The sequence below is a fragment of the Gracilinanus agilis genome, chromosome 5, assembly GCF_016433145.1.
Source record: "Gracilinanus agilis isolate LMUSP501 chromosome 5, AgileGrace, whole genome shotgun sequence".
Taxonomy (NCBI): Eukaryota; Metazoa; Chordata; class Mammalia; order Didelphimorphia; family Didelphidae; genus Gracilinanus; species Gracilinanus agilis.
The window spans coordinates 198,280,739-198,307,585 of record NC_058134.1 but is presented as its reverse complement, the minus strand read 5'-3'; the positions used below and the strand labels follow the sequence as shown (position 1 = coordinate 198,307,585).

The following is a 26,847-nucleotide window of genomic DNA, read 5'->3' as shown; positions in this document are numbered from 1 at the left end:
ATGAAACTAGTCTTCATGGCCTTTAAGGTCCCCTCTTGCTCTAAATCTGTGATTCTGAGTTTGAATCCTACCCTCAGACTTTTTTAATTTTGTGGAACCATATTGTTCAGGACTTTAAATGTCTAAGAGATCGGTTTATATTTTATATTAGGAGCATCAGGGAGCCCCAAAAGTTTTCAAATAGGAGACTTTAAGTCATTACACTTATGCCTTAGGAAAGACTATTTTGACAGGTGTACAGATGGGAGAGGGGAAAGCCTAAATACTGAAACCATTTAAGATAGTGAGGATGCTGCTTGCTAGTCTTTATATAGTGCTTTGAGGTTTACAAAATGCTTTACCTCTTATTCATTTTATGCTTTCAATAACCCTGGGAGGTAGCTATTATTACCCTCATTTTTCAGATAAGGAAACTGAGGCAAGCTGATTAAATGACTTGCCTAAAGTTACACGACTAATTAATATCTGAGGTAGGATTGAAACTCACATCTTCTTGACTCCAAAGCCAGCGCTTCTGTCCACTGTGAGACAGTTAAGGCAGTTTCCAGGGAGTGGAGTCAGAGGAAAGAATCTATGAGCTAAAGAGTTAGAAAGGACTGTTCCATTGCAACTTTAATGTGCTATGAAGGTAAAGGAATTGAGAGAAATGTTTGCCTGCTTATTTCTATTATTTCTGCAGAGGTGTTCCTATATGAAAAATATCTCCTAAAACGTAATAAAAATCATACTTGAAGAATCCTATCAGATACCTTTAGAATAATTTAGCTTCTATTGTGCATTTAATTGAATTTCATAGCTTTTGTAGGAAAATTTATCAAATAGCAGTAAGTCCATTTAATCCAATTCAGTTAAGCAATTGTTACATATTAACAAATTCAGGTACTTGTTTCTTCTAATATGTTGCAGCTTAGGATCTTCTCCACTAGGTTTAAAAAACACTTAATTTTTTTACCCAGAAAATCAGATGGTAGATTTGTAGGGACTTGTGTTTGCTTATACTTTTAGTCTCCCTTTTGATATTTAACTTCATTAAAAACCCTCACTTCAGTGAATAATTTTACCTTGAAGGTAAAAGCAAAAAAAAACAAAGTTGAGGATTTGAATTTGAGCCAAAGATATGCAGCAAAGAGACTACTAAACCAATGATTATTTGGATATTTCAAAGTTGGGTGCCCTTTGAATAAGTGATAGGAAGCATCTATGTGTAACTATAATGTTATTTCCACATAAAATTTGGTTCAACAATAATGTAACGAATTATTTTCTCATATTTTTAAGTTGTTGAATAGTTGAATGAAAAAAAATACAGTACTGTGATGACTGTCACATCACAGCAAACCCATAGGAAATTAATATTTGAGAAAATGTTGACCATAGTTTATTTACTTTTTTTCTCAACATTGATTTACTATGCTTCCATTTGGGAGCTAACTCATGTATGTATTTAAAGTGTAAATTTCCCAAAGACTACATGCTTCTTTAGGTACTACCTGTTACTGAATGTCATAATGCAAACTGTTTTCAGTTTTGTTATTGTTTTCTTTAGGCTAAAATAGCCAGGTTGACCAAACGCTTCGGAGCAGCCAAAGAGGACCTTAAGAAAAGACAAGAAGTAAGAATTAGTGTTTATAAATTAATTAATATTGGAAACTAAATGGTGGGTTTAGTAGGAAATGTTTATTTTCTAAGGGTCTTAAATCACTCCTAACATTCCTTTTATCCCCTTTCTGACCACAATCTCTTACAGAAATTTAAACTGTTTTTGTCCTTTAGTTTTCTTTCTTTGTCCATTTTAGTAAACTTGGTACCTACTCCATTCTTTTATACCAATAATTTTATCTGCTTAGTTTTTTTCCTGTGGCCTTCACATGTTCTCATCTATATTTAAATGACCTGCTTTACATTTTATTTTACTATATTATTCCCTCAAATTTCATATCTTGTAGTCCTTCATTGAACTCACTTTTACTGCCTTTTGGATCTGCTGCAGTTTGCCTTTCATTGTCTTTATTACACTATGATCATGATCATATGAAGTTGCCAAAAGGCCTTGTAGTCATATCTAAAATTGTCGTGGTCTTCTCTGTTGCCTTTTACTCTAGAAGTCTTTTTCTCTTCCTTTAATTTTTTGTTAAGAGATATATTTCATCAGTGATTTGTAGCAATCTTTCTTAAGATTTTTAATAATTTGTCTAGTCTGAGCCATCAGTCCACTTTTCTATTTTCTTAAACCTATTTTTAAACCTTTTGAAGATCACTGCTTAATTAAATTAAGTCTGAAAGTGCTTAAATAGTACTTCTTTCTTTCCAACTTAAAAAAAATGTTTTCCTTGAGATTCAAACTCTTTTGTTCTTCCATATGAAATATGCAGTTATTTTCTCCAGGCATATAAAGTATTTCTTGATGATTTGATATATACAAAGGAAAGAAATATAAACAAAAATATTATCAACTGAAAAAAAAACAAAACAAAACAAGTTCTTGGAAACCAGGTTTCTTAAGGACTCTTATTATATGGTCAGTTACCATGTCTTCTGAATAAGTAATATTTTATAGCTTTCATTCCTATCACTCCTGATCACATTAATATCATTAGGACTTCTCTCAATTAACAGGCCATTCCTTTAATGACTCACTATTTCATTAGGTATTTCAGTTACTATTAAGAAGTTTTTCTAGAGGAAATTGACCCAAATAAAAAACCACTTCAATAAGATAATACTATAAAGAAGGGCAACCCATGAAGGTTTTGCTAAGTGTAATAATTCTAAGTGCTTCAATTGTTATAAACCATTATTAACTGTATATTAGATACCTAACCTCCAGAAATACCTAGTTGGGCTTTCTGAAAAACAAAAGATTTTGACTTAAGATACATTAAAATGTTTTCCTACATTGAAAAGGATTCACATAATAAGACTTATTTTATTCAAGCCTTTTCCTTCCCAGAATAGAAATAGACCATGAATTATAAATGATATAGTGTAAATATTCTAATTATTTTTATTAGAAAAACTCTTTAAAAAATGTGAAACTTTGAACTGATTCACTTGACTCTCTTCTCTTCTCCAAGTTCAAAATGTTTACAATTTTTGATGACCATAGAAGGGTGGTAATGACTTTCCTCTTAGACTTGCAGTGGAAAAATACAATTTTTTTTTGTTGTTTTGGTGCATCCTCCAACCGAAAATTGGCTTTGTCTGACTGCCTTGGCTACTCTGTTGGTTTTAGTGCTTGTATATGTAGATAGAGTTCTTACCCTTTTTGTACTGTTCATTTTTTAAATATAGTTTTAAAAATATTTTTCCGTGGGCAGCTGGGTAGCTCAGTGGAGTGAGAGTCAGGCCTAGAGACAGGAGGTCCTAGGTTCAAACCCGGCCTCAGCCACTTCCCAGCTGTGTGACCCTGGGCAAGTCACTTGACCCCCATTGCCCACCCTTACCAATCTTCCACCTATGAGACAATACACCGAAGTACAAGGGTTAAAAAAAAAAAAATTTTTTTTTTCCGTGGTTACATGATTCATGTTCTCTCCCTCCCCTCTCCTGGTGCTGACAAGCAATTCCACTGAGTTATTATCATTCAAAATCCATTTCCATATTCATTTTTGTGATAATCTTTTTAAAACAAAATCCCAAATCCTATACTCCTCATACAAACAAGCAATAAATCATGTTTTCTTCTGGATTTCTACTCCCACAGTTCTTTCTCTTGATGTGGGTAGCATTCTTTCTCATAAGTCCCTCAGGATTGTCCTGAATCGTTGCATTGCTGTTAGTAGCAAAGTCTTATCACATTTGATTGTTCCACAATATTGCTGTTACTATGTACAATGTTTTCCTGGTTCTGCTTATTTCACTCTGCATCAGTTCACATAGGTCTTTCCACTTCTTAAAGAAATCAAGCAGTTTATCATTCTTTATAGCACAATAATATTCCATCACCATCATATACCACAATTTGTTCAGCTATTCCCCAATCAACCCTTCATTTTCCAATTTTTTTGCCACCATAAAAAGTGCAACTATAAATGTTTTTGTACTGTTCATTTATGAGACCTGTTTGTAAGTTTTAGGTGACAGCATGGTCAGCTGATGTGTGTGTGTGTGTGTGTGTGTGTGTGTGTGTGTGTGTGTGTGTGTGTGTGTGTGTTCTCTCCATATATTTATCTATATGTGTTCACAATATCTATATGTGTTCAAAAAAGTAACTGAGGTCAGTCAAGATCTATATGTATTCAAAATATGTCGTTTCATTTAAGGATTTTGGCTTTCGTTTAAATTCAGAAACCTTATTAATCAAATGGAATAATATTTGTAAATCACTTGTCATAGTCCTTGTACATAACAAGTGTTTACTAAATGCTACTTCCCACCCTCTTTATTAAGTTCCAACTGTGTACAAAATAACTGTGCTAGCTAGGTAGTACGGTGGATAGTGAACACTCTGGTCCTAGAGTCAGGAAGACTTAAGTTTAGATCTAACCTTAAACAATTAAATTGTGAACCTTAGCAAGTAACTTTGCCTCAATTTCCTCAACTATAAAATGAGGATAATAACAGTATCTTCCCCATCCCTTCCTACTCCTACCTCTAGGGAATATTGCAGCCCCTTTGTCTCAGGATATGATGCACAAATAATTATAATTTTCAAAATATACAGAAAGTGTTAATGAAACTTGTAGAATTTGACCTATGAGGGAAATATACATTTTTGATGCTAAAATTTGCATCAGTTTTCTCTTTTATTTGGTTCTCAGAAAGGGCAAATACTTGATTACTCTGAACAGAAGTTCTTCATTTGTTTGAAAGTTTGCATTTTTCAGTCACCTGTCACTGCTTGTTCACAGCATATTCTAGAGCCAGATGCATTGCTATATAGTATATAGGTGTTTGGTAATTAATTAGTCAGTACTTCCTATATCTCACACACACTGTAATGGGCTCTGGGTAGGCAGAGTGAGATTACTCCTCTCAAAGAGTTTATATTGGAATGGAAAAGATAACAATGTGTGTTTGTGTGTATATGTGTGTGTATTGTTTTGCAAATACTTCCCTCATGTATGTGTATCATATACAGAGGTATTCTTTGTGATTTATGTTTTAATCTCTCCTTTTTTCTTTATTCTTTTTTCCTTTTCTTGAAGTATAAACGTGTTTATTGTTGAATGATTTCTCTCCACACGTTTGACTCTTATATAGTACTTGAGTTCACTTCCTTTTTTCTTTAGTCTTTCTATGCAAACTCATTACCATGGTCGTGGTGACTTTGTAGCTTTTATTATAATAATTCTCCTCTAAAACATGTACTTTCCAAATCTCCTAAAATCTGATGCCCAAATTGCCTTCCTTTATTTATTCATTAAAAAATCATTTGAGTACCTAATTCCTATATGATGCAGTGAAATGTGCAGGAGAATGGAAGAAGAGAATAGATATATAGAAGAATGGAAAATAAGATATAATCTCTCTCCTCACAGATCTTAATATTTAGTTGTAAAGACATGACAAGTAGATAAAAGCATGTTAAATTGAAAACTATATATAAGTACTTTTTACTTAAATGATCTGAAGTATTTGTGATTATTTTGCATGTGTGTATGTGTTTTTAATCTTTACCTTTTAATGCAGAAGAGCAGTTAGAGCTAGGGAATTTTTAAGTGACTTGCCCAGGGTCACACATCTAGTAAGTAACTGAGGTCAGATTTGAAACCAGGACCTCCCATCTCCATACTTGGCTCTCTATCCTGAGCCACCTAAGTACCTCATGTATAATCTTTTTTCTTTTATGCCACTTCTTGACTCATTAGTAGATTATATTCTTGAAATTATTTAGCATTAAAAGAGGCAGGGGGAAGCATCATAATTATATATTCAACTTGATATGTTTAACTTTTTCTAATTTTATTAGACTTTGGGGCAGAACCAAGATGGCAGAGTAGAGAAGCATTTGGTCCAGCTCTCCCATACTTCCCAACAGCTTTAAAACAATACCTCAAATCAAATTCTGTTATTGGCAGAACCAACAGAAGGTCAAAATGAGACGTTCATCCACCCCAAGACAACTTGGATGGCAGAAAGAAAGTACTGTAACATTAGGAGTGGAGGCTGGCCTGGAGCTTGTGTGATCTTTTATAGCCCAAACCCCAATCAATATCCCCTTCAAACCATGTGATCAATCATGTTTTGCTTCTGCATTTCTACACCCACAGTTATTTCTCTGGATGTGGATAGAGTTCTTTCTTATAAGTTTCTTTGAATTGTCCTGAATCATTGCATTGTTACTAGTAGAAAAAGTCTGTTACATCTGATTGTCCCAGTGTTTCAGTTTCTGTATAGAATGTTCTCCTGGTTTTGCTCATTTTGCTCTGCATCAATTCCTGGGGGTCTTTCTTAGTTCATATGGAAATCTTCCAGTTCATCATTCCTTACAGCATAATAATATTCCTTCACCAACAGTTACCACAATTTGTTCAGCCATTCCCCAATTGAAAGACACCCCACCATATTTTCTAATTTTTTGCCACTACAAAGAGCACAGCTTTAAATATTTTTGTAGAAACATTTTCCCTTATTATCTCTTTGGGGTACAAACCCAACAGTGGTATGGCTGGATCAAAGGGCAGGCGTTCTTTTGAAGTTCTTTGGGCATAATTCCAACTTGCCTTTCAAAATGATTGGATCAATTTACCAGTCATGCATTATTGGCCCAATTTTGCTGCATTTCCTCCAGCATTTATTATTTTCTTTTGCTGTCATATTGCCCAATATTGCTAGGTGTGAAGGGTGTACCTCAGAGTTGTTTTGATTTGCATTTCTCGAATCAGGAGGGATTTAGAATGCTTTTTCATGTGATTATTGATAGCTTTTGATTTCATCTGAAAACTGCCTATTCATTTCACTTGACCGTTTGTCAATTGGAGAATGGCTTTATTTTTTTTTTTTTTTGTAAATTTGACTTAGTTCCTTATATATTTGGGAAATTAAACCTTTGTCAGAGAGATTTGTTATAAATTTTTCCCCAGTTTGTTGCTTTCCTTCTAACTTTGGTTGCATTGGTTTTGTTTGTACAAAACCTTTTTAATTTCATATATTCAAAATCATTCATTTTATATTTTGTAATGTTCTCTATCTCTTGCTTGGTCTTAAATTCCTTCCTTTCCCACAGATATGATTAGTATACTATTCTGTGTTTTCTTAATTTATTTATGATTTCACCCTTTATATTTAAGTCATTTACTCATTTTGAATTTATCTTGCTATAGGATGTGAGATGTTGATCTGAACCTAATTTTCCCATTCTATTTCCAATTTTCCCAGTATTTTTTGTCAAATAGTGAGTTCTTGTCCCAAAAGCTGGGATCTTTGAGTTTATTGAACACTAGCTTGCTAAGGTCATTTATACCCACATGCAATTCATAGATTCACCCTTCTGTCTCTTAGTACCATATTGTTTTGATGACCACTGCTTATAGTACAGTTTACATTTTTTTTTTAATTTCTGGAAATCTACCTTTCTTTTTTTTGATTCTACTTTTCACAAAAATGATGAAAATAGTACTTAACACCATTAAAGTTTGCTATTTCTTTCCCAGAATTTCTTAGTCCTTAGCACAATTCTTTAGATTGTTTCTGTATCCTTGAAGCAAAAGGAATAGGTTAGTGGTTGTCCGGTTTGTCAGATATTCCCCTGAGACATACCATTTCTTGAATAAGTAGCCTAGGAAGACAGATTTTAAAGTTAAACATCTCCACAATAATTAAGTCTGACAACCAGTATTTGTCCTTTCTTTCTCTTCCTATTACTGGTTGATTTTCTCCTTTTGTCACTTGTTATTCCATAACATCATTTCTTTGAAGTTAGAAACACTTTTTTCCTTAGGTTCTCCTTCTTTGGGAAAAGGCATATGCCCATTTTATAGCTCTTAAATAGATATGAAATAACTAAGATTTAATCAGAGCAGATAGATAGCATGCTGGTCCTGAAGTGTGGAAGACTCATCTTCCTGAATTCAAATCTGGCCTCAAACATTTATTAGCTTTATGACCCTCGGCAATTCACTTGACTCTGCCTCCATTTTTTCATTTTAAAAAATGAGTTGTAGAAGGGCATGAAAAGCCACTTCATTGGCTTTGTCAAGAAATCCCCAAATGTGTTCACTCAACAAACACAATTGAAACAGCTCAACACAATACCAAGATTTAATCAAATCTCAGATGTTCTTTTTCCACAGTACTGAATTATAACATAATTAGAATTGGTACCCTCAGGCATGCACATCTTAATAGCATTGGATGTCATCTTGTCAGACTTGTCATTTATTTTAGTAGTTCCCTTTATAGCATATAGTTTTTATTTATTATTAGAAATAAAAGGCATCTCATCTTGGATTATATCTTTGATTCTTATCAAAACCTTTATTTAAATTGAATCTGGTCTTAAGAGAGTATCTTTGTAGAAATCTTGTTTCTAGGGGCAGCTAGGTGGCTCAGCAGATTGAGAGCTAGGCTTACAGACAGGAAGTCCAGGGTTCAAATTTGGTCTCAGACCCTAACTATGTGACTGTAGGGAAATCACTTCACTCACATTGCCCAGAACTCACTGCTTTCCTCCTTTGGAACCAATACACAGTATTGATTCTAAGATGGAAGGTAAGGGTTTTAAAAAAAAAAAAAAAGAAAGAACAAAATCTAGTTTCCATTTATATCTTTTCTTTCTCATATCTTACACAGCTGGTTATACTTTAGATTTCTTCTATTTGATAGTACCACTTTGCTGATTTAGCATCTTCCAATTGTTTCATAGTTTTTTTTTTATTTCAGTTGTTTAATTTCACAATACTGCATCTTCAAACCTCTATTATATGTATTCTCTTTCTTTTATAAAAAAGTCATTGAGGCTATTTGGGGAATTTTTATAGAACTGCAGAATGATTAGAAACACGCTAGATTTTTAAAAAATTAGTATATACAGGAACATTTTAACATCATATCTAATGTTCTTGTTTATTATATTTGTGGCATGAGACCTAAATATCTTTAATGATTGAATATTTTTCATTTCAGAATCCACCAAATCCACCTGTGTCACCAGGGAAATCAACTGCAAATGATGTTGTCAGCATTAACAACCTAACTTATAGGTGAGAACTAAATGCATTATGCATAATATTCACATTTATAGAGAAGGCAATTTGGATAGAAAAATGAAATTTAGTCATGGATTGTATATACTGAATTTATTTTCTATTCCTTTGCTAAAATCTAATAATTTAATTCAAAGTAATTTTCTCTTTAAAATTGTTACAAAAATTTGTGCTAAAGAAGTATTAATTAGCTTACAAATGAAACTCATCAATCATTCTCCCACTTTGTTGGCCACAGTGTTTGGAATTAGTTATTGTCTCCTGCCTCAGTATAATCTACCTTTACTACAAAACCAAGTTTTTGTAGCTTCTAGATGGTTTTCCCCTTGTTATTTATTGTTATTTCTCACTGTTCTAAGTGTATCTTTTGGGAATGTTCATATTAGCATTTATTCTATAGAAATGCTGGCACAGTGAGACAAATGTTGGAGTCTAAGAGAAACATAGGAGAGAACACACCATCACCTTTTCAAGCCCCTGTCAATGCAGGTAATAAAACTCCCCTACCATGATATAAAATACATTTTAATGAGTTTTAAGAGTTATATTGTTGCTCTGTTCTTTTTAAACATTTGGAAGTAGGAATGAAACTGAAAAAGAAAGATGAACACATTTGTCTATACTAAAGCACTAAATACAATTTTACTATTAAACATCAGTACTATAAGGCAGTCATCCTAAAAATATAGATGAGTACATTTCAGATAATGTATCATTTTGACTCAGTTTATAAATGTCGTAATGTTGTGCTCATGTGCTAATCACCTTGGCACCAAACATTTCAAGCATTTGAATAGAGGATATAATATAGTTATCAAGGTGAAAGAAACTAGAATCCCAATAATAGACTCTGATTCTTAATGCTTTGCTCTGGATTTTGGTCCCATTTTCACCTCTACATCCATTGTTCAGTTTATCTGACACATGTTAATCTGCATTTATTCTTTTTGGTCTTGTTACTCTAGTTGGCATTGGACCGATCAGGCTATGCATTCATTAACTACATCTTCTAACCAGCTCACTAAAAAGCCCCTTGCAAGGACCATGTCAAAGTGTAATAAAATATTTTCTAACAATAAGATTTCTGGTATTCAACTAGTTTTTCCCATAATGTCATCATATTGGTTAATGGTTATAGTCATGTTTGAAATGAATTTATTTTAGTAGCTTTTGAATTATATCTTAGATTTACATATTTCTTTTTAAAATAATTATCTACAAATCATTGTTAGTTTGCTCTTCGTTTATTTTTACTAGTAGATTGCTCATAAGTTAATTAGGTCTTGGTACTTACTGTACTGGAACAGGCTTCTACTATTGAAAAACATTTCTTTGCATGTTTAATTATTTTCAAGCTTTCTTTGTACTGATAAATACACTAAATAGTTTTCTTCAAAAATTATTCTAAACACTATTGTTTTAAGGGTATATGTGGTTTATAAAAGTTTTATGCTATTTACAAATTAATATTTGGAGGTTTGTGTTATTTTAATCCAGATGATAATTAAAATGGAAGTGGCTCACTGAAATTCAAAATAATCTTTTCTCTATTTATAGTATCTTCAGCCAGCATTGCCACACCGCAGACAGCGGTCAGTGGTCAACCTAAATCTCAAACTCCAGTTACCTCTGGTTCCTTGACGACATCAGTTCTTCCTGCACCAACTACGGCTCCAGTAGTTGCTTCTACCCAGGTGTCTAGTGGAAATTCGCAACCCACAATATCTTTACAGTCTTTGCCAGTGATCTTACATGTACCTGTTGCAGTATCCTCCCAGCCTCAGCTCCTACAGAGCCATACAGGGACTTTGGTCACTAATCAACAATCTGGCAATGTTGAATTTATTTCTGTGCAAAGTCAGTCTACAGTTAGTGGTCTTACCAAAAATCCAGCACCCTTGCCATCAACAAACCCCACTAAACCAAATAACAGCCCATCTGTACCCAGTCCTAGTATTCAGAGGAACTCTCCAGCCAGTGCTGCACCATTAGGAACAACACTTGCAGTACAGGCTATTTCAGCAGCACATCCTATTGCACAAGCCACAAGGACTTCTTTACCTGCAGTAGGTACTTCAGGACTATATAATCCTGCCAACAATCGAAGTTCCATACAGATGAAAATTCCACTTGCTGCATTTGGTACTACAGCTGCTCCTGCTGAGGCTAGCAGTACCACAGTTCCATCTAGAGTTGGTAAGTTATCATGAATTTTAGTTTTATTGATAGCAGTGAGATAAATAGACTTAAACTTTTATGTCAGTGACTTCTCTAGAGTTTCTAGCCACTTGCATAAAGAAATAAAGTAGAATTCCCTTAGAGTTAATTAATCTTTCACATCTATAAATGGGGTGGGATGGAAAAATGACCTGTTGATTTTATTGGGGGTAAAAAAAGGATAAAAACTGTATGATACAAATTTTTAAAAATGATAAAATACCTTCTAGACAAGTTATTTTAACTTTTTTCAAAAGTTATTCTGGAACAAATGTCTTGTATAGAGGAAATAATTCTCTTAGGAAGAATAATACCAACTCCCTTTGAGTTTTCAGATTCTACATTGGTATCTCTAAGAAGATGGCTATTCTAAAACCTTAATTAATTAGTTAGTATTTATAGCACACTTGAGGTTCGGTGTTAGAGAGAACATAAAGAAATGAACTGGTATTACAAATTTGTAATAAAAAACCATAATATTTAGTGTGTATTTAGATGTTAAAAAGTAATTATTGAATGCTCACAATATAATCAGTTTCTATCTGAAATCTTAAAAAAGTTAAAAATCTACTCATATATTTCACGAGAACAAGAAACCACATCTTTGCTTTAATCTTATTGTTTAATGGTATTTCTAAACTCCTTCCACTAAATTATTTTTCAAAAAGACAAAGGCATCAAGTGGCAATTTCCAAAGTTGTTAAATTTCCCAAGTATCACTTGGGAAATAATATTCAGCAAATAAATTCTAAAGTAAGCTATAATTTATGAAAATGATAAAATATCAAGCATATTGTCAATCAGTCTTTTAAAAGTAACAATAGTATGTATATCCTGATTATACATATGCATATGTGACCTGACCTATTCAGTAGCCTACTCCATGGCACCATTTAAGCATTGATAACCATTATGGTGAATACATAAACTAGGCCAGAGCTTTGTGACAATTCAAGGCCCCAATACTAGCTTCATCATAGTCTTTTGACTGAGACTCATCAGCTCAGTCAGTGCACAAAGCTAGTCAAACCCCAATGTGTGCCACCCTGAGTGTATATATGATAATTTATTATAAAGATAAAAAATCTTATCTTTATATTTATAAGAGAAGACATTGTTGAACTTAATCTTTCATTTTCAACTCAAAAAATGCTAAATTCATGTTTTATAAAATATGTGAAGACAAGAGTGGGAATTCTCATATAAATAAGGGTCCAGAAGTTTTGCTTTCTTGATGAAACATCCGTATGTTGTGAACGTTTACAATATTGCTAACATGCTAACAAATGGGTTTGATTGATAATTCTATGTAAATAGTAATGATAGTCTGTATTTCAGGATGTCTTTAATCTTGACAGTAGTTTGTATATGTGTGTATATTTTTGTATGTGTACATACATCAAAGGTATATTATTCCAAACATTCTTTTCTTTCTTTTTTATTTTTTTAAAGCCCTTACCTTCCATCTTTAGAATCAATATTGTATATTGGTTCCAAGACAGAAGAGGAGTAAGGGCTAGGCAATAGGGGTTAAGAGACTTGCCCAGGATCACATAGCTAAGATGTGTCTGAGACCAGATTTGAACCCAAGACCTCCCGTCTCTAGGCCTGGCTCTCAATCCACTGAGCCATCCAGCTGCCCCTTATTCCAAACATTCTTAAAAAGATATTTCTGAATCATCAAAGAAGGATTAAATTGTGTCCATTTGATTTTCTTTTCAGTGAATTTTACTGTATTTGAAGTCTTTGCAATTAGTGATCCATGTATGGTGCATCTTTTAACATTATTAAACAGAACACCTTGACTTTCCAACCTTGTAATCTTACAGTCCTCTAGTTTGATTTCTTGGCATTGTTTCTCATTGCCAGGTTATCAGAGTGGCCCTTGAAGAAGGGTTGATTGTGATATAGGCATCCGTCAATCATTTATTGTTAATATCAAATGAAATGTATTTTAGAATCCAGAACTGTAGATTCTCATAATCTTGAGATGTAGATAGGCATTATTATCTTCATTTTATAATTAAGAAAATTTAACTCAGATAAGTTAAATGATATGCTTATGATCACAAATCTGATTTGTGATTTGAGCTCAGCTATTTCCTACCAGTACAGTAATAATTCTGCCATAAATCACACTAGAGCGCTCAGAGGGAGACCTCTTAAATTCATCTGAGATTGTTCAATTCATCTTCAAAAGATGCTGTAAGCAAGTGCTTATAGAATATATTCTTTAATTGGACTAATTTATTCTAAATTTAGAAATATTTTGGAAGTCTTTTTTAAAATAGGAAAATTTGTATTCTCTTTTCTGGCCTGTTTTTCCTTTTCCCAAAATGAATGTGAGATAAACAAAGAGAGGGGTGCAGATAAAGTTGACTTGCTGTATTCAGTATTTTTAGTTTCTAATGTTGCCAGGCCAGCATGTTTATTTAATCATAGCTATTTTAAAGAAAACATGAGAATATATTACTCTCTTGCTTTAAAGAAAAATTTACATTATTTTTAGGGGTAATTGTTTCATTAATAGAGTGTGGGTGGGGTTGGCCACTCAGTCTCTCCAAATATGCAATTTGTGGTTACTCTTTTCTAGATAATTACAAAATTCCTTAAGGGCTTTTTTGTGGAGGTGGGATAGAGTGGCGAATTTGTGATTTCACTGACTTTAGGATACTCCTATTTGGGGAAACAATTACCAAAAGAGATCTGTAACTATTCAGTGAGTTACTTAGAGAGTTGCTTGGCACACTAGAGTGGTTGTAACCTGAGGAGTGTCACATAATCAGTATGTGTGACCAAGCTGGAACTTGAATTTAGAGATTATTTCAGGTATTTATACATTTGTTGTATGCAGCTCTAGTTGAAAGGAAAATTGTTTTTGATTTCTCAGAAAACCAGACCAACAAAACCACAGATACTTCTGTGAATAAGAGAGCAGCTGAGAACACACCACAGGTAGGATTATTCTTCATCATAAAATCTTAGTTAAAATCTAGCAAAGCATAGATCTCCAGTTACCCTAACATGACCTTTTTTTTTTTTTAAACTGAGTTTCACTTCTGTTCATTCAGTTGCTAGCTTTTATTTCTTAAATGGTTGGCAAGAAGTGTGTGTGTGTGTGTGTGTGTGTGTGTGTGTGTGTGTGTGTGTGTGTGTGTGTGTGTATTTTTTTCCTGTGCTGGTGCTTTTAACTGAGGTTTTCATTATACTTCTTTTAATGCTTTGTTTAATCTCTGCTTAGATTATACACACACACATTCACAGAGCACTTTAAGAATTCTGTCTTGATAAAGGGGGGGGAAAACCATGGTTTTTGTCTTCCTTCCATAAATAATTCTTTTCTTGATAGATTGTTGGTGGCTTTTAAATCATTAATTATTCTTAATCAGGGCATATCAGCTGCAATTTGTAATCTGTTTTACACAAACACACCATCTACTTTCCCATCACATGTCTTTATCCATACTGAAAAACAAATAAATTAAAAATACCAAAATTCAGTAATATGCTAGGAAGTTGCCTGGCAAATAGTTTGGAAAAATTAGGATAGATAGCTCTTGTATAATGACATTAAATCTTAATCATATTCATTTCAGGGATAAATTAGAGCATACTTTCTTTCTTCTGTTTTGCAAGGTGCTTTTTTTTTTTTTTTAATTCGCAGAATGTCATCATCTATATTGCTTTCTAAGAAAACCAGATAACCAAAGTAGCCATGTGTTGGTGTACACACATGTATGTATATGTATCAATGTATACACACACATATATTTGCTTACCTGGGAGATCTTTGGCTATAACATTCCTGGGAGTTTTCACTGTTAATTGGTGGATTCTTTAAATTATGCTGCTGACTGGTTCTAAGAGATAGAGGCAATTGTAGGATTTCTTGAAGATACGTCGTCTCTTCTTTTGTTCTTCACTTTCAGATAGTCTAATGATTCTTACGTTACCTCTCAATTTGTTTTTTAGATTAATTTTGTTTTTCCATGAAATAATTCACCATTTTCTTTATTTTTTCAGTCTTTTAATTTTCTTAGATAATTTCTTGATGTTTCTTGGAGTCGTGAAGGTCTGTTATTCTAACTTTCAAGGAAGTTTTCATCTTTATTAAAAGCACACAGAAACCAAGAATTAAAATTAAATATCTAAAGCATGGAATATAATAACAAACACTTTGCATCATTTATAACCAATCTGGAAAAACTATAGTATGATTATAATTTGTAAACTTTCCAAATTTAATATTTCTGCTTGTATATCTGTACATATTATGAACTCTTGAGTCCATAAAGAATAGTCAAGTCTTCTAGATCAAACTTTACTTTTAAAGATAATTTTATTTTTATTTTATTTAAAAAAATTTTTAAGTCCTTAACTCTCCAGATCTTTTATCATCTCAGATAATTTGATAACGACAGTTTAGTTGATAAGGAAATAATGGGACACGAAGATCTTTTACCTCATACTTCCAGCTCTGGCTCCAGAAGTGTGGAGTTTATTATATATACTTCAAGACTCATTTCACACAAAAGAACCGACCCCCCTCCTCCCCCCAAAACTTCGCGTTTGCGCAGAAACACAGATTAATGTCACATCAAAGCACAAACTATAACTATAAAGTTATAGTTTTACAAAGAACTTTCTTATGAAGATAATGCCGGATGAGAAACAGTCTCAAGGTTAAAAATGAGCCTCACTTTATCTAAAAGTTACTTTGTCTGAGCTTGCCACTCCGTGACCTTTGGACTCCTGGAGCAGTTAGAAAGATATATCCATAGCTGCCGCTTTACTCTGCTGAGTGAAAAAAGGCTGTGTTAACTCATTAAGTGCTGGTTTATTAAGAACTTAAAGTTTTCCTAGAAGCTATAATGCTTTTCAATAAGAAAGGGTGTGGATCATAAAAGGGGTTAAAAGAGGAATCTCAGATTTTCATCTATTTAAGATTTTGTTTCTCTTATTGACCTCCCACATTTAACTTCTGTGCATTGTCTCATAGGTGGAAGAGTGGTAAGGGTAGGCAATGGGGGTCAAGTGACTTGCCCAGGGTCACACAGCTGGGAAGTAGCTGAGGCCGGGTTTGAACCTAGGACCTCCTGTCTCTAGGCCTGACTCTCAATCCACTGAGCCACCCAGCTGCCCCCTTAAAGATAATTTTAAAGGGTGGTCATGAAGCTAATTGCTTCAGAGAGGTTTAGTAACTTATTTTGTTGTTGATGCCAGTTGATGGCCAAATCATAAGTGGAACCAAGGGTCTTTTTGTTTTGAATATATTCTCCCTCTCAAAACCTTAAGAATTATCACTTTTTAAAGAAAACTGAATTCAGGGTTATTTTGGGGATTCCACATTCTGTCCCAGAGGAAATCTTCTAAACAGCTAAAGTAGTCTTCATTCTGCTGGTCAGATTGCCTACTTGGCCACATTGCCTGCTTATCTCTTATCACCAACCCTCCCCAAGAGATTTTCCAAATAATAATATCTCATTATGCCTCTACCAATTTGGGAGGCTATGGTAATTGAGGGCTAGGTGAAAGATAACCTTAGGAAACAAATTCATTTGCATACACAGCAACTAATTACAAATTGTAGTTATTTTATTCACTAAAGAATATCCTAGCAACCATTTTAGTTATTAAGCAGTAAAGCTTATTTTTCACAAAATGAGACTGACCTTTTCCTTAAAATCATTGAAAGTAAGTATATGCCTTACTGATTTAAATACGAATATAGATGTCATAGAAACTTTAGTGACAAATAACTGTGTTACATAAAGTCAACTTGATACAATTTGTAATTTACCTGGGAATTCTCACTATATTCAGAACTTCCCTTAACCACATGCTGAGCTATGTAATGGTTTTCTCTACATAACCATTTTTTAATGCTATGATCTACTTTTTCTAAATTATAAAAATATTTAGGAATTTATTTCCTATTTCTTAGATTCTTGAGAAAGGTTTGGCATTTCATTAAAACATTTGAAATTAACACTTAACACATGTGGTGGTTGAAAGATAAAATGACATGAAAACAAGGTTCAAGCTTCTGAAAATATCAATTTATTAAGCAGTAGATGCCAATTGCTCAACCCAAATTGGAACCAGTTGGTTTCTTCATGGCACTGGACCCCCAGTACAGGAAGAGACGGTTTTTTATGCATTAAAAATGTCACATAAGACCAAAAAGAAAACAACCAGGATACAAAACAAGGTAATCTTATTTTGAATTAGAATAAAAATTAGGGACTTTCCAAATTGGGAGGGGGTAAGTAAATAGGTAACAACTCCCTGAAATCAGGAAAAGAGGCCTCCCAATCTCTCCACATCTCTGTATTCAAAGGACCATGGATACAATAACTGATTAATCCAGTACAGGGTCAGTTTTCAGCCTTTGGATCTGAACTAATTTCTAGTTAACATAACCTACCTAGCTTCTTAGTTAAAGGTCTCTAATTAGTAGGTAGAGGCGATCCAGCTTCCTAGCCATGTAGGGCTAGGTTTAAACAATGCAATAAGGTTTTTTCCCAGTTCCCACAGTTGAATAAAGTTTCCTCACAAGACTAGACTCATAATTGGATAGAAAGGGAACTGAGTGAAATCCAGAATTAAGTCACAAAATGGAATCCGCATGCTTTGCTCAATTACCATTAACATTTGGATTTCTAATCCCCTGAATTCCATTACAGAAAACATTTTCATTCTTCCAAAACAAGAAATGATTTCTACTAAGTGTATTTGTCATAGGTCTAGGAAAAATAGAATGTTTACTCCTTTCCCCCAACAATTCCACTGTTGGATTTGTTTTAAGTTCATTAATTAGCAATTCAGTAATATTTTACATTGCCTGATATTCTTTAAAGTATTGAGAAAATAGTGATATATAGTTAGTGTTATCTATTATTAAATCTTAAAATTATTACGTCAATTTCTGTTATGTAGCTTGTAACTCATATTTCACGTTTTAAAAAAGTTCCCCTCACAAGTAGTTTTTTTAACATTTTTGATTAATTTTCTTTTCTGCCAATTTTCTAAGCATGAAAACAAAATAATCCTTTTCAGAAATTGTGTCTTCAGTTAGCAAGAGGTTATGTTTTGTTTGAAGTTTGATTTCATTACTTTCTTGGTATCCTTTTTTTGTATATAGAGTACTTCTTTAATTCAATTGTGGTAATGAAATAGGGGAGGATTGTATTAAAATTATTCTTAGAAATTTTCCTCCTGGTAATAGGATTTACAGTTGAATTCAAATCTGTGTATTCAAGTGAATTTACGCCTTCTAATCTACTCCTTTGGACTTAACAGAATTTTAAAAATCACTTTGTTAACACTAGATCCTATGACTTTTCTTTAGTTCCTTTATAAAATTTATCTGGTCCACCAAGGGGTGAAATTTGTTCTGATACACGAAAAGTACTTTATAAAGATAAACTTGTCAATGTATTTAATCAGTGATAAATTTTGAACCTGAAGAAAACTTCTGAGCTAAATTCCACTAGAAGACAGATTGCTTTATTTCAGAATTGCTGCAATGTGAATTTCTGGGTATTTTAGAAAAAACACAATTGTGACTAGCTTTCCTTTATGAATAAGATTTGAAATACTGTATATTATTAATTCCATCTTCCATCCTTTAACTTGTTCTGAATATGACATTCATAATAAGCACATACATAATAAGTAACAGTATATTTCTATGTGGTTCATACCTAGCCTCATTGGTTTGTCCTTTCTACAATTACCAATATATAATCCATTTTTCATAAAAAATTATCTTTGTTGCTCTATCTTTCCTCAAGCATCTTACTTCATGTAAAAGTCTGGATATTGCCTACAACTCCTTACTCCTCAGTGCCTCATCATAGCTCTCCACCTTCCATTTAGTAACTAATCTAGACTTTTCCAACTCCCCTCCCCCTTTTGCTTCAGCCCAGTATTCCCTTTCCCCCCTTTCCTCTTCTTTCATGTCTCCCCAGTTGCCTTTGCAAAATGCAGAAGTTTTGTCTTTCAGAGTGGAAAAGCCACAGGCAGTGATTCAGGAGGTGTCATTGATCTCACATTGGATGATGAAGAAGTCGGTACTTCACAAGGTAAGTCAACTAAATTGCATTTTCATGAGAGTGTTTATTGTTAGTAATGAACTAAAATCATCTGTGGAAATAGGTGTAGGAAATCTTTGACTTCAAAATTTTGCATTTTGAATGTGTTTTTAAAACCAGTAGTGTTCTGATTCTTTGCTTTTTGGGAACTTCCATTTTAGTTATTAAAGTGTCATATTGCAAACAAGTTAACTTGTGTATGCTACCAGAATACTGATTATACAAATGTATATTTATAGTTTATGTTAAAAAATAACTTTTTAATGTTTAGAATGACATGACTATTATGTTATAAAGTATTCGCTTATTTCCTCAAGAGTTTTTTTCCTCTTTAAAAGGCTGGCTTATTCATCAATTTAGTGTTCATTGGAAACTGAGCACAAGAGAGAACTTGTTTTGCCTAACTTTTCAACTAGTTCTTTAATGTAATGTTGTACTCTGATGGAAGAATGGAAATCCTTGTTTATGGTACATGAGACTTAAATTGTTTTGTAAATTTTGATGGATAGAAAGTGAAGAACATAATGCTAAAACACAGTAAGGGGTGTTTTTTTCTAGCATACCTTTTAGTCTGGAATCTTCCTTTTCATTTCTCAAATGTATGCATATAAATAGTTACCTTACAACCCAATCTTAACAAAAAATTTTTAATGGCTACTACATGCCAAGCATTGAGAATACTTTATAAAGGCAAAATAAAAATTAATCTTTCATGGAACTTACATTCTGTACTAGGAATATGCCTGAAGACAAGCTATAATTGAATACACACATTTTCCCAGAGGCCTATATCCCCTTTCCACTCATCACCCTACCTCCATATTCTACCTCAGATCTTTCCAACTCTTCCACTGTGCTTTCTGAAATTCCATTTCAGAATGAATAAACTTCCTTTAATTCCAGACCTCTTTCATTTACCTTAATTTTCATGTATTAATCCTTTCATCTACTTGTATTTTCTGAGGCCCTGCTTTCCCCATTTGACATTGTATCCCTGGATCTCCTTTTCTCTCATACCCTACCCTTCTCTCAATATATTGGGCCTGGAAGATCAGATTATCCCAGATAATCATTCAACAACTTCTCATCCCTCTTTTCCTTTGAAGTTTATGCTATTAAAATTTTTTATGCAATACAAATGTATGGTTCCTTGGCCATGATTTCTGACTGATGTCTATTGGCCCCTGTGCTATTTTTCCTTCTTTCTCAAATAGTTCAGTACCTTGTCTTCTATTTCTTCCAAATTCTGTCCTTTACCCTAGTGACTTCAACATATATACATATAGATGCTTCCTCAGAAACTCCCTTAAACTCTCAGTTTATCTGTCCTTTCAAATCCTGTGACCTTCTCCTTCCCTTTCTGCCTGCAAGCAACTGAGTAAACAGGATAGATCACTGAACCTGGAGTCAGGAAGACCTGAGTTCAAATATGACCTTAGCTTTGTCATCCTGGGCAAGTAATCTTTGTTCACCAGTTTCTTCAGCTGTAAAATGGGGGCAATAATAGCATCTACCTCACAGGATTATTGTGAGGATCAAATGAGGCAATATTTGTGAAACACTCAGCATAGTGTCTAAACATACTAGGCACTTAATAAATGCTTCATACTTATTTCTTCCCTTCTCAGTTTACACAGAGGGCTAGTCATAGTCTAGCATTCATTATCTTTTAATGTTCCATTTTACTGATCAAAAACTGATACTTCTCTCTGATCCTGCTCCTATTATTATTCTGCTTTCCCTGTACTTTACTTCTCTTAAGGCTATGCTTTACAGTCATTGTAACCTCTTTATCCCACCAACCCTCAGTACTTTGTTAGACCCTCACCTCTTCTCTGATTTTATTTCCCTCCCTTCCCACCCTCATCCCTCTTGGTTAACAATTCAGTTCCATATTGCCCTCTACTCTTAAATTTTTCAGCCTCTTGTTCTATCACTGCTCATTACTTTCAAACTCCATCCTAGGATTACTTCTTCCTGAATGCCTCCTCTGCACTAAAATGCTGCCCAATAGAGCTGGAGGAATTTCTAGAATCATGCTAACACAACAAATATGGGTTATTTCTTCATCAACTGGGCCCTCCATGTGCAGTAATGCAATTCTTTTTTTCTCCCACCTCCCACCCCCCCACCCTCCTTTGACAATCTGTTTACAAGAACTATCCCAAATCTTTTCGCTTCTCAGGCCTCCTATAAATTTCCTTACCTCCACCCTCTCAGCTAAATCCCTAAACTCCTTTTTTACTGAGTAAATTGAAGCCATTTGACATGAGATCTCTCTTCTCAGAATTCCAAAATAGCATTCCACCTCCTTTTTTCCTCCTTTTCTCTAGTTTCTGATAGAGGCAGACCACCTTCTTCCCTAAGCCAACCTGTCTGTGTGTGCCTTTGATCCCATCCCATCTTGACTCCTCCAGCAGGTGGCACCCTCAGTCATCCCCCTTCTGTCTCAGATCTTCAACCTCTTCCCTTTCTACCAGACTCCCCCATTTCTGTTGTAGGCATGTTTTCAGTATTCTTTATCCTTTGTAACCAATTCATGTATCACATCTGGCCATTTCTACCTACCTACCTCCACAAATCTTTCCCATTGAGCTCCTACTACTCTACCACCACCTTGGTTTTGACCATACCATCTCTCACAGCAGTTGCTACAACACTCATTGATTTTTCTACCTTTGACCCCTCACTGTTCCAATCTAGCTTCCTTTACACAGCTGCTCAAGTGATTTTCTTTCAGCACAACTCTGTTGCCACTTTTTTACCTCTTAAGATCCTATTTGACCTTTAATATCTTGTTCCAACCATATCTGTCCAGTCAGTTCATTACTCCAATTCTCATGTTCTAAATTGTCTCCCACTTGAATATAAACACTTTGAGAGTAGAGATTATACCTACCGTAGTGCTTTGCATATATTAACTGCATGTTGATTACCTGCTTGCTTACTTGGTAACAGTTTGCTATACTTATTCATAAAAATTAGGACAATAGTATAGGGTTAGAATCATTTATTCATGAATTTTTTTTAGATTAACTTGACTTTCAAAGTAACAGATGTCTTGGTTTAGCCTCTTAAAAATCTTAAGAAAGTAGGGAAGTTTTTTGAGAAAACTCAGGCTGAGTTTGCTCTGGGAATATGATATCCACTAAGATTTCACTGTACAGTAGTGTTTGCATTTATAACTTTGAAATCTATAATAGGGAAAAATCATTATTTTTTAAATAAACATCTTGGTTAAATTTTGTGCACTTGGAAAGGACAAGATAATTTTGGACATCCTTTTACTTCAAATCATACCACATAGGTTATACCATATTTAGTTATATGCTTGGACCCTTCTTTCTGGGGCAAACATGATAACATGGATGTTGTATTAGGAAAGTTGCCTACCTGATACAGGTATATACCTTAAAAAAAAAGATTTAAAGAAAAGTAGAACCAGTGGCAATTAATGGCAAGCCTTTAAATATATGATTAAATCCTTGCAGGGCTAGTAGCATTAGTTCTTTTTAATTCAACACATATATAAACTGTCTAGCCATGTAGGACTCCAAGATAAAAACAGCTTCTGCCATCAAAGAGTTTACTTATTGGGGCAGCTGGGTGTCTCAGTAGATTGAGAACCAGACCTGAAGACAGGAGGTCCTGGGTTCAAATCTATCCTCTTAGTTTTGTGATCCTGGGCAAGACACTTAACCTCATTGCCTAGCCCTTACCACTCTTCTGCCTTGGAACAAATACACAAATATTGATTCCAAGATGGAAGTAAGGGTTTAAATTTTTTTTTAATGTTTTTTTTTTTAAAAGAGCATACTTATTCTACTGGTTGATAGAAAGTATATGCAGATACATAAGAGAGAAAGCACTGCCAAATGAGAATAAAGGGAATCAGAAAAGGCTTTCTAGAAGAGGTGGCATCTGAGCTTCAATAAAATTAAGTTGTTGGTTTTTTTAGAACAATTTTTCTGTGGTTACATGATTCATGTTCTAACCCCCCTCCTCCTACTCTCCCTCCACCCTCCTGTAGCTGGTGCGCATTTCCACTGGTTTCTTTATGTGTCATCAATCAAGACCTATTTCCATATTACTGATAGTTTTACTATATGGTTGTTTAGAGTTTACTTCCCAAGTCATGCCCACATCAACCCATGTGTTCAAGCAGTTGTTTTACTTCTGTGTTTCCTCTCCTGTAGTTCTTCCTCTGAATGTGGGTAGCGTTCTTTTCCATAAATCCCTCAGAATTGTCCTGGGTCATTGCATTGCTGTTAGTACAAAAGTCCATTATACTAGATTTTACCACAGTATCAGACTCTGTGTACAATGTTCTTCTGGTTCTGCTCCTTTCATTCAGCATCAATTCCTGAGGTCATTCCAGTTCACATGGAATTCCTCCAATTTATTCCTTTGAGCACAATAGTATTCCATCACCAACAGGTACCACAGTTTGTTCAGCCATTCCTCAATTGAGGGCATATTCTCGTTTTCCAGTATTTTGCTACCACAAAGAGGAAGGCTATAAATATTTTTGTACATGTCTTCTTCCCTATGATCTCTTTGGGGTACAAACCCAGCAATGGTATGGCTAGATCAAAGGGCATAGTTCCAAATTGCCATCCAGAATGGTTGGATCAATTCACAACTCCACCAGCAATGCATTAATGTCCCAATTTTACCACATCCCCTCCAACATTCATTACTCTCCTCTGCTATCATTTTAGCCAGTCTGCTGGGTGTGGGGTGATACCTCAGAGTTGTTTTGATTTATATTTCTATAATTATTAAGAGATTTAGAATACTTTCTCATGTGTTTATTGATAGTTTTGATTTCTTTATCTGAAAATTGCCTATTCCTGTCCCTTGACCATTTATTGATTGGGGAATGGGTTCATTTTTTTGTACAATTGATTTAGCTCCTTGTATATTTGAGTAATTAGCCCCCTGTCAGTTTTTTGTTATAAAGATTTTTTTCTCAGTTTGTTGTTTCCCTTCTGATTTTGGTTGCATTGTTTTTGTTTGTACAAAACCTTTTTAATTTAATGTAACAAATTATTTATTTTACATTTTGTAATTTTTTCTAACTCTTGCTTGGTTTTAAAATCTTTCCTTTCTCAGAGATCTGATAAGTACACCATTCTATGTTTGCCTATTTTACTTATCATTTCCTTCTTTATATCCAAGTCATTCACCCATTCTGAATTTATCTTGGTGTAGGGTGTGAGATGTTTTAAACCTAATCTCTCTCATATTGTTTTCCAATTTTCCTAGCAGTTTTCGTCAAATAGTGGATTTTTGTCCCAAAAGTTGGTCCTTTCGGGTTTATCATAGACTTCATAGACTGTCTTGCTGACGTCACTTACCCCAAGTCTGTTCCACTGATCCTCCCTTCTGTCTCTTCACCAGTACCATATTCACCAGTACCAGATGACCGCTGCTTTATAGTATAGTTTAATATCTGGTACTGCTAGGCCACCTTCCTTGATGGTTTTTTTTTTCATTATTTCCCTTGATATTCTTGATCTTTTGTTCTTCCAAATGAACTTTGTTATAGTTTTTTCTAATTCATTAAAAAAGTTTCTTGGTAGTTTGATAGGTATGGCACTAAATAAGTAAATTAATTTGGGTAGAATTGTCATTTTTATTATGTTAGCTCATCCTACTCATGAGCAATCAATGTTTTTCCAATTGTTTAAATCTAGTTTTAATTGTTTGGAAAGTATTTTGTAGTTGTGTTCATATAATTCCTGTGTTTGTTTTGGTAGATAGATTTCCAAGTATTTTATATCATCTAGGGCAGTGATGGGCAAACTATTCCCCTGGGCCAGATCCAGGCCATAGTTACCCATATGGTAGGATTTTGGTTTCTAATTCACTCCGTTATTTGCTTCCTTTTTATGGGTGAGTTCATCCCATTCACATTCAGAGTTATAATTATCAACTGTATTCCCAGACATTTTGATTCTCTCTCTTTGTCCTGCCCTTTCTTCTTTTACTATTTTTTCTATACCAGTGTTTTGTTTTTAATCAGTCCTCCTGATCCCATCCCTTATTGTACTTCCCTTTCTCCCTTCTCATTCCCCTCTTATCCTTCTTTAGGGTCTTTTTAAGCCACACTCCCCCTCGCCCCCCCTGCCCTCTCCCTCCCTAGTGTTGCTTCCCTCCCCACCAGTCCTTTTGTTACCCTTCTAATTCTCTATAGGGTGCAAATCAGTTCTCTGTCCCAATGTATCTGATTGTTCTTCCCTCTTTAAGTTGATTTCAAAGCATTTAAGTATTAAATATTTCCTCTCTCCAACATCTTTACCCTTCCAGTGTATTGTTATTCTCCCCTGTTCATCCTACGCGCTTCTTTATGGAATATAAATTTACTTCATTTTATTTGTTTTCCTATTTTCTTAATGTTATCTCCTTTTTCACCCCTCTAGTTTTGTATATATTTATACATACATATATATCATGATATTTCATCCTATACAGTTTGTCACTGCTCCCTCTAAGTAAACAACTTTTAGTCACCCTGTTGATAATAACAATGTTTAATATTTGACAATATCTTCTTTTCTTCTAGGGATACAAATCAATTGAACTTATTGGGTCCCTTAAAGAAAAGAATTCACCACCACCACCACCATCCCCTCTCCCGGATCTCTTAATTACCTTATGGTGATTCTCTTGAGTTCTGTGTTTGGGCAGCAAACTCTCTGTTTGAGTCCAGTTTTTTCTTTATGAATGCTTGGAAGTCTTCAGTTTTATTGAATTGACCATACTTTCCCCAGAAAAAAATATAGTCAGTTTTATTGGATAGTTGATTCTTGGTTGTAGACCCAGTTCTCTTGCTTTTTCGGAATATTGTATTCCATGCTTTCTGGTCCTTCAATGTAGATGCAGCCAGATCCTGTGTTATCCTAACTGTGGTTCCCTGGTATATGAATGACTTCTTAGCAGCTTGTAATATTTTTTTCCTTGGTCTGGTAGTTTTTGAATTTGGCTATAATATTCCTGGAAGTTGTCCGTTGTGGATTAAATGTAGGAGGTGATCTGTGGATTCTTTCAATTTGCACTTCCTCCTCTTGTTCAAGATTGTCACGGAAGTTTTCTTGGATAATTTCCTGTAGGATGATGTTCATGCTTTTTCTTTTGTCATGATGTTCCAGTAGGCCAATAATTCTTATATTGTCTCTTCGAGATCTGTTCTCCAGATCTTTGGTTGAATCAGTGAGTTGTTTCATATTCTCCTCAAATTTTTCTTTTTTTTCAATTTTGTTTTATATATTCTTGCTGCCTTGTGAAGTCATATGCTTCCAGTTGTTGAATTCTATTTTTTAAAGACTGAATTTTATCCCTGGCTTTCTGGTCATCCTTTCCCTTCTGGTCTGATTTTCTTTTTT

At 34.2% G+C, this 26,847-nt stretch overlaps 1 protein-coding gene across 2 annotated transcripts in view; it reads left to right on the top strand.

The window, feature by feature from the left end:
* Nucleotides 1-26,847, top strand: part of LOC123249305 (activating transcription factor 7 interacting protein) — a 139,224-nt gene that overhangs the window by 89,372 nt on the left and 23,005 nt on the right. For both annotated transcript variants that reach the window (XM_044678298.1, XM_044678297.1), the window contains 6 exons: nt 1,547-1,612; nt 9,067-9,143; nt 9,547-9,635; nt 10,704-11,342; nt 14,254-14,318; nt 19,372-19,450. In XM_044678298.1, coding sequence (XP_044534233.1) covers nt 1,547-1,612; nt 9,067-9,143; nt 9,547-9,635; nt 10,704-11,342; nt 14,254-14,318; nt 19,372-19,450 — 1,015 coding nt within the window. The remainder of the gene's footprint in view (nt 1-1,546; nt 1,613-9,066; nt 9,144-9,546; nt 9,636-10,703; nt 11,343-14,253; nt 14,319-19,371; nt 19,451-26,847) is intronic.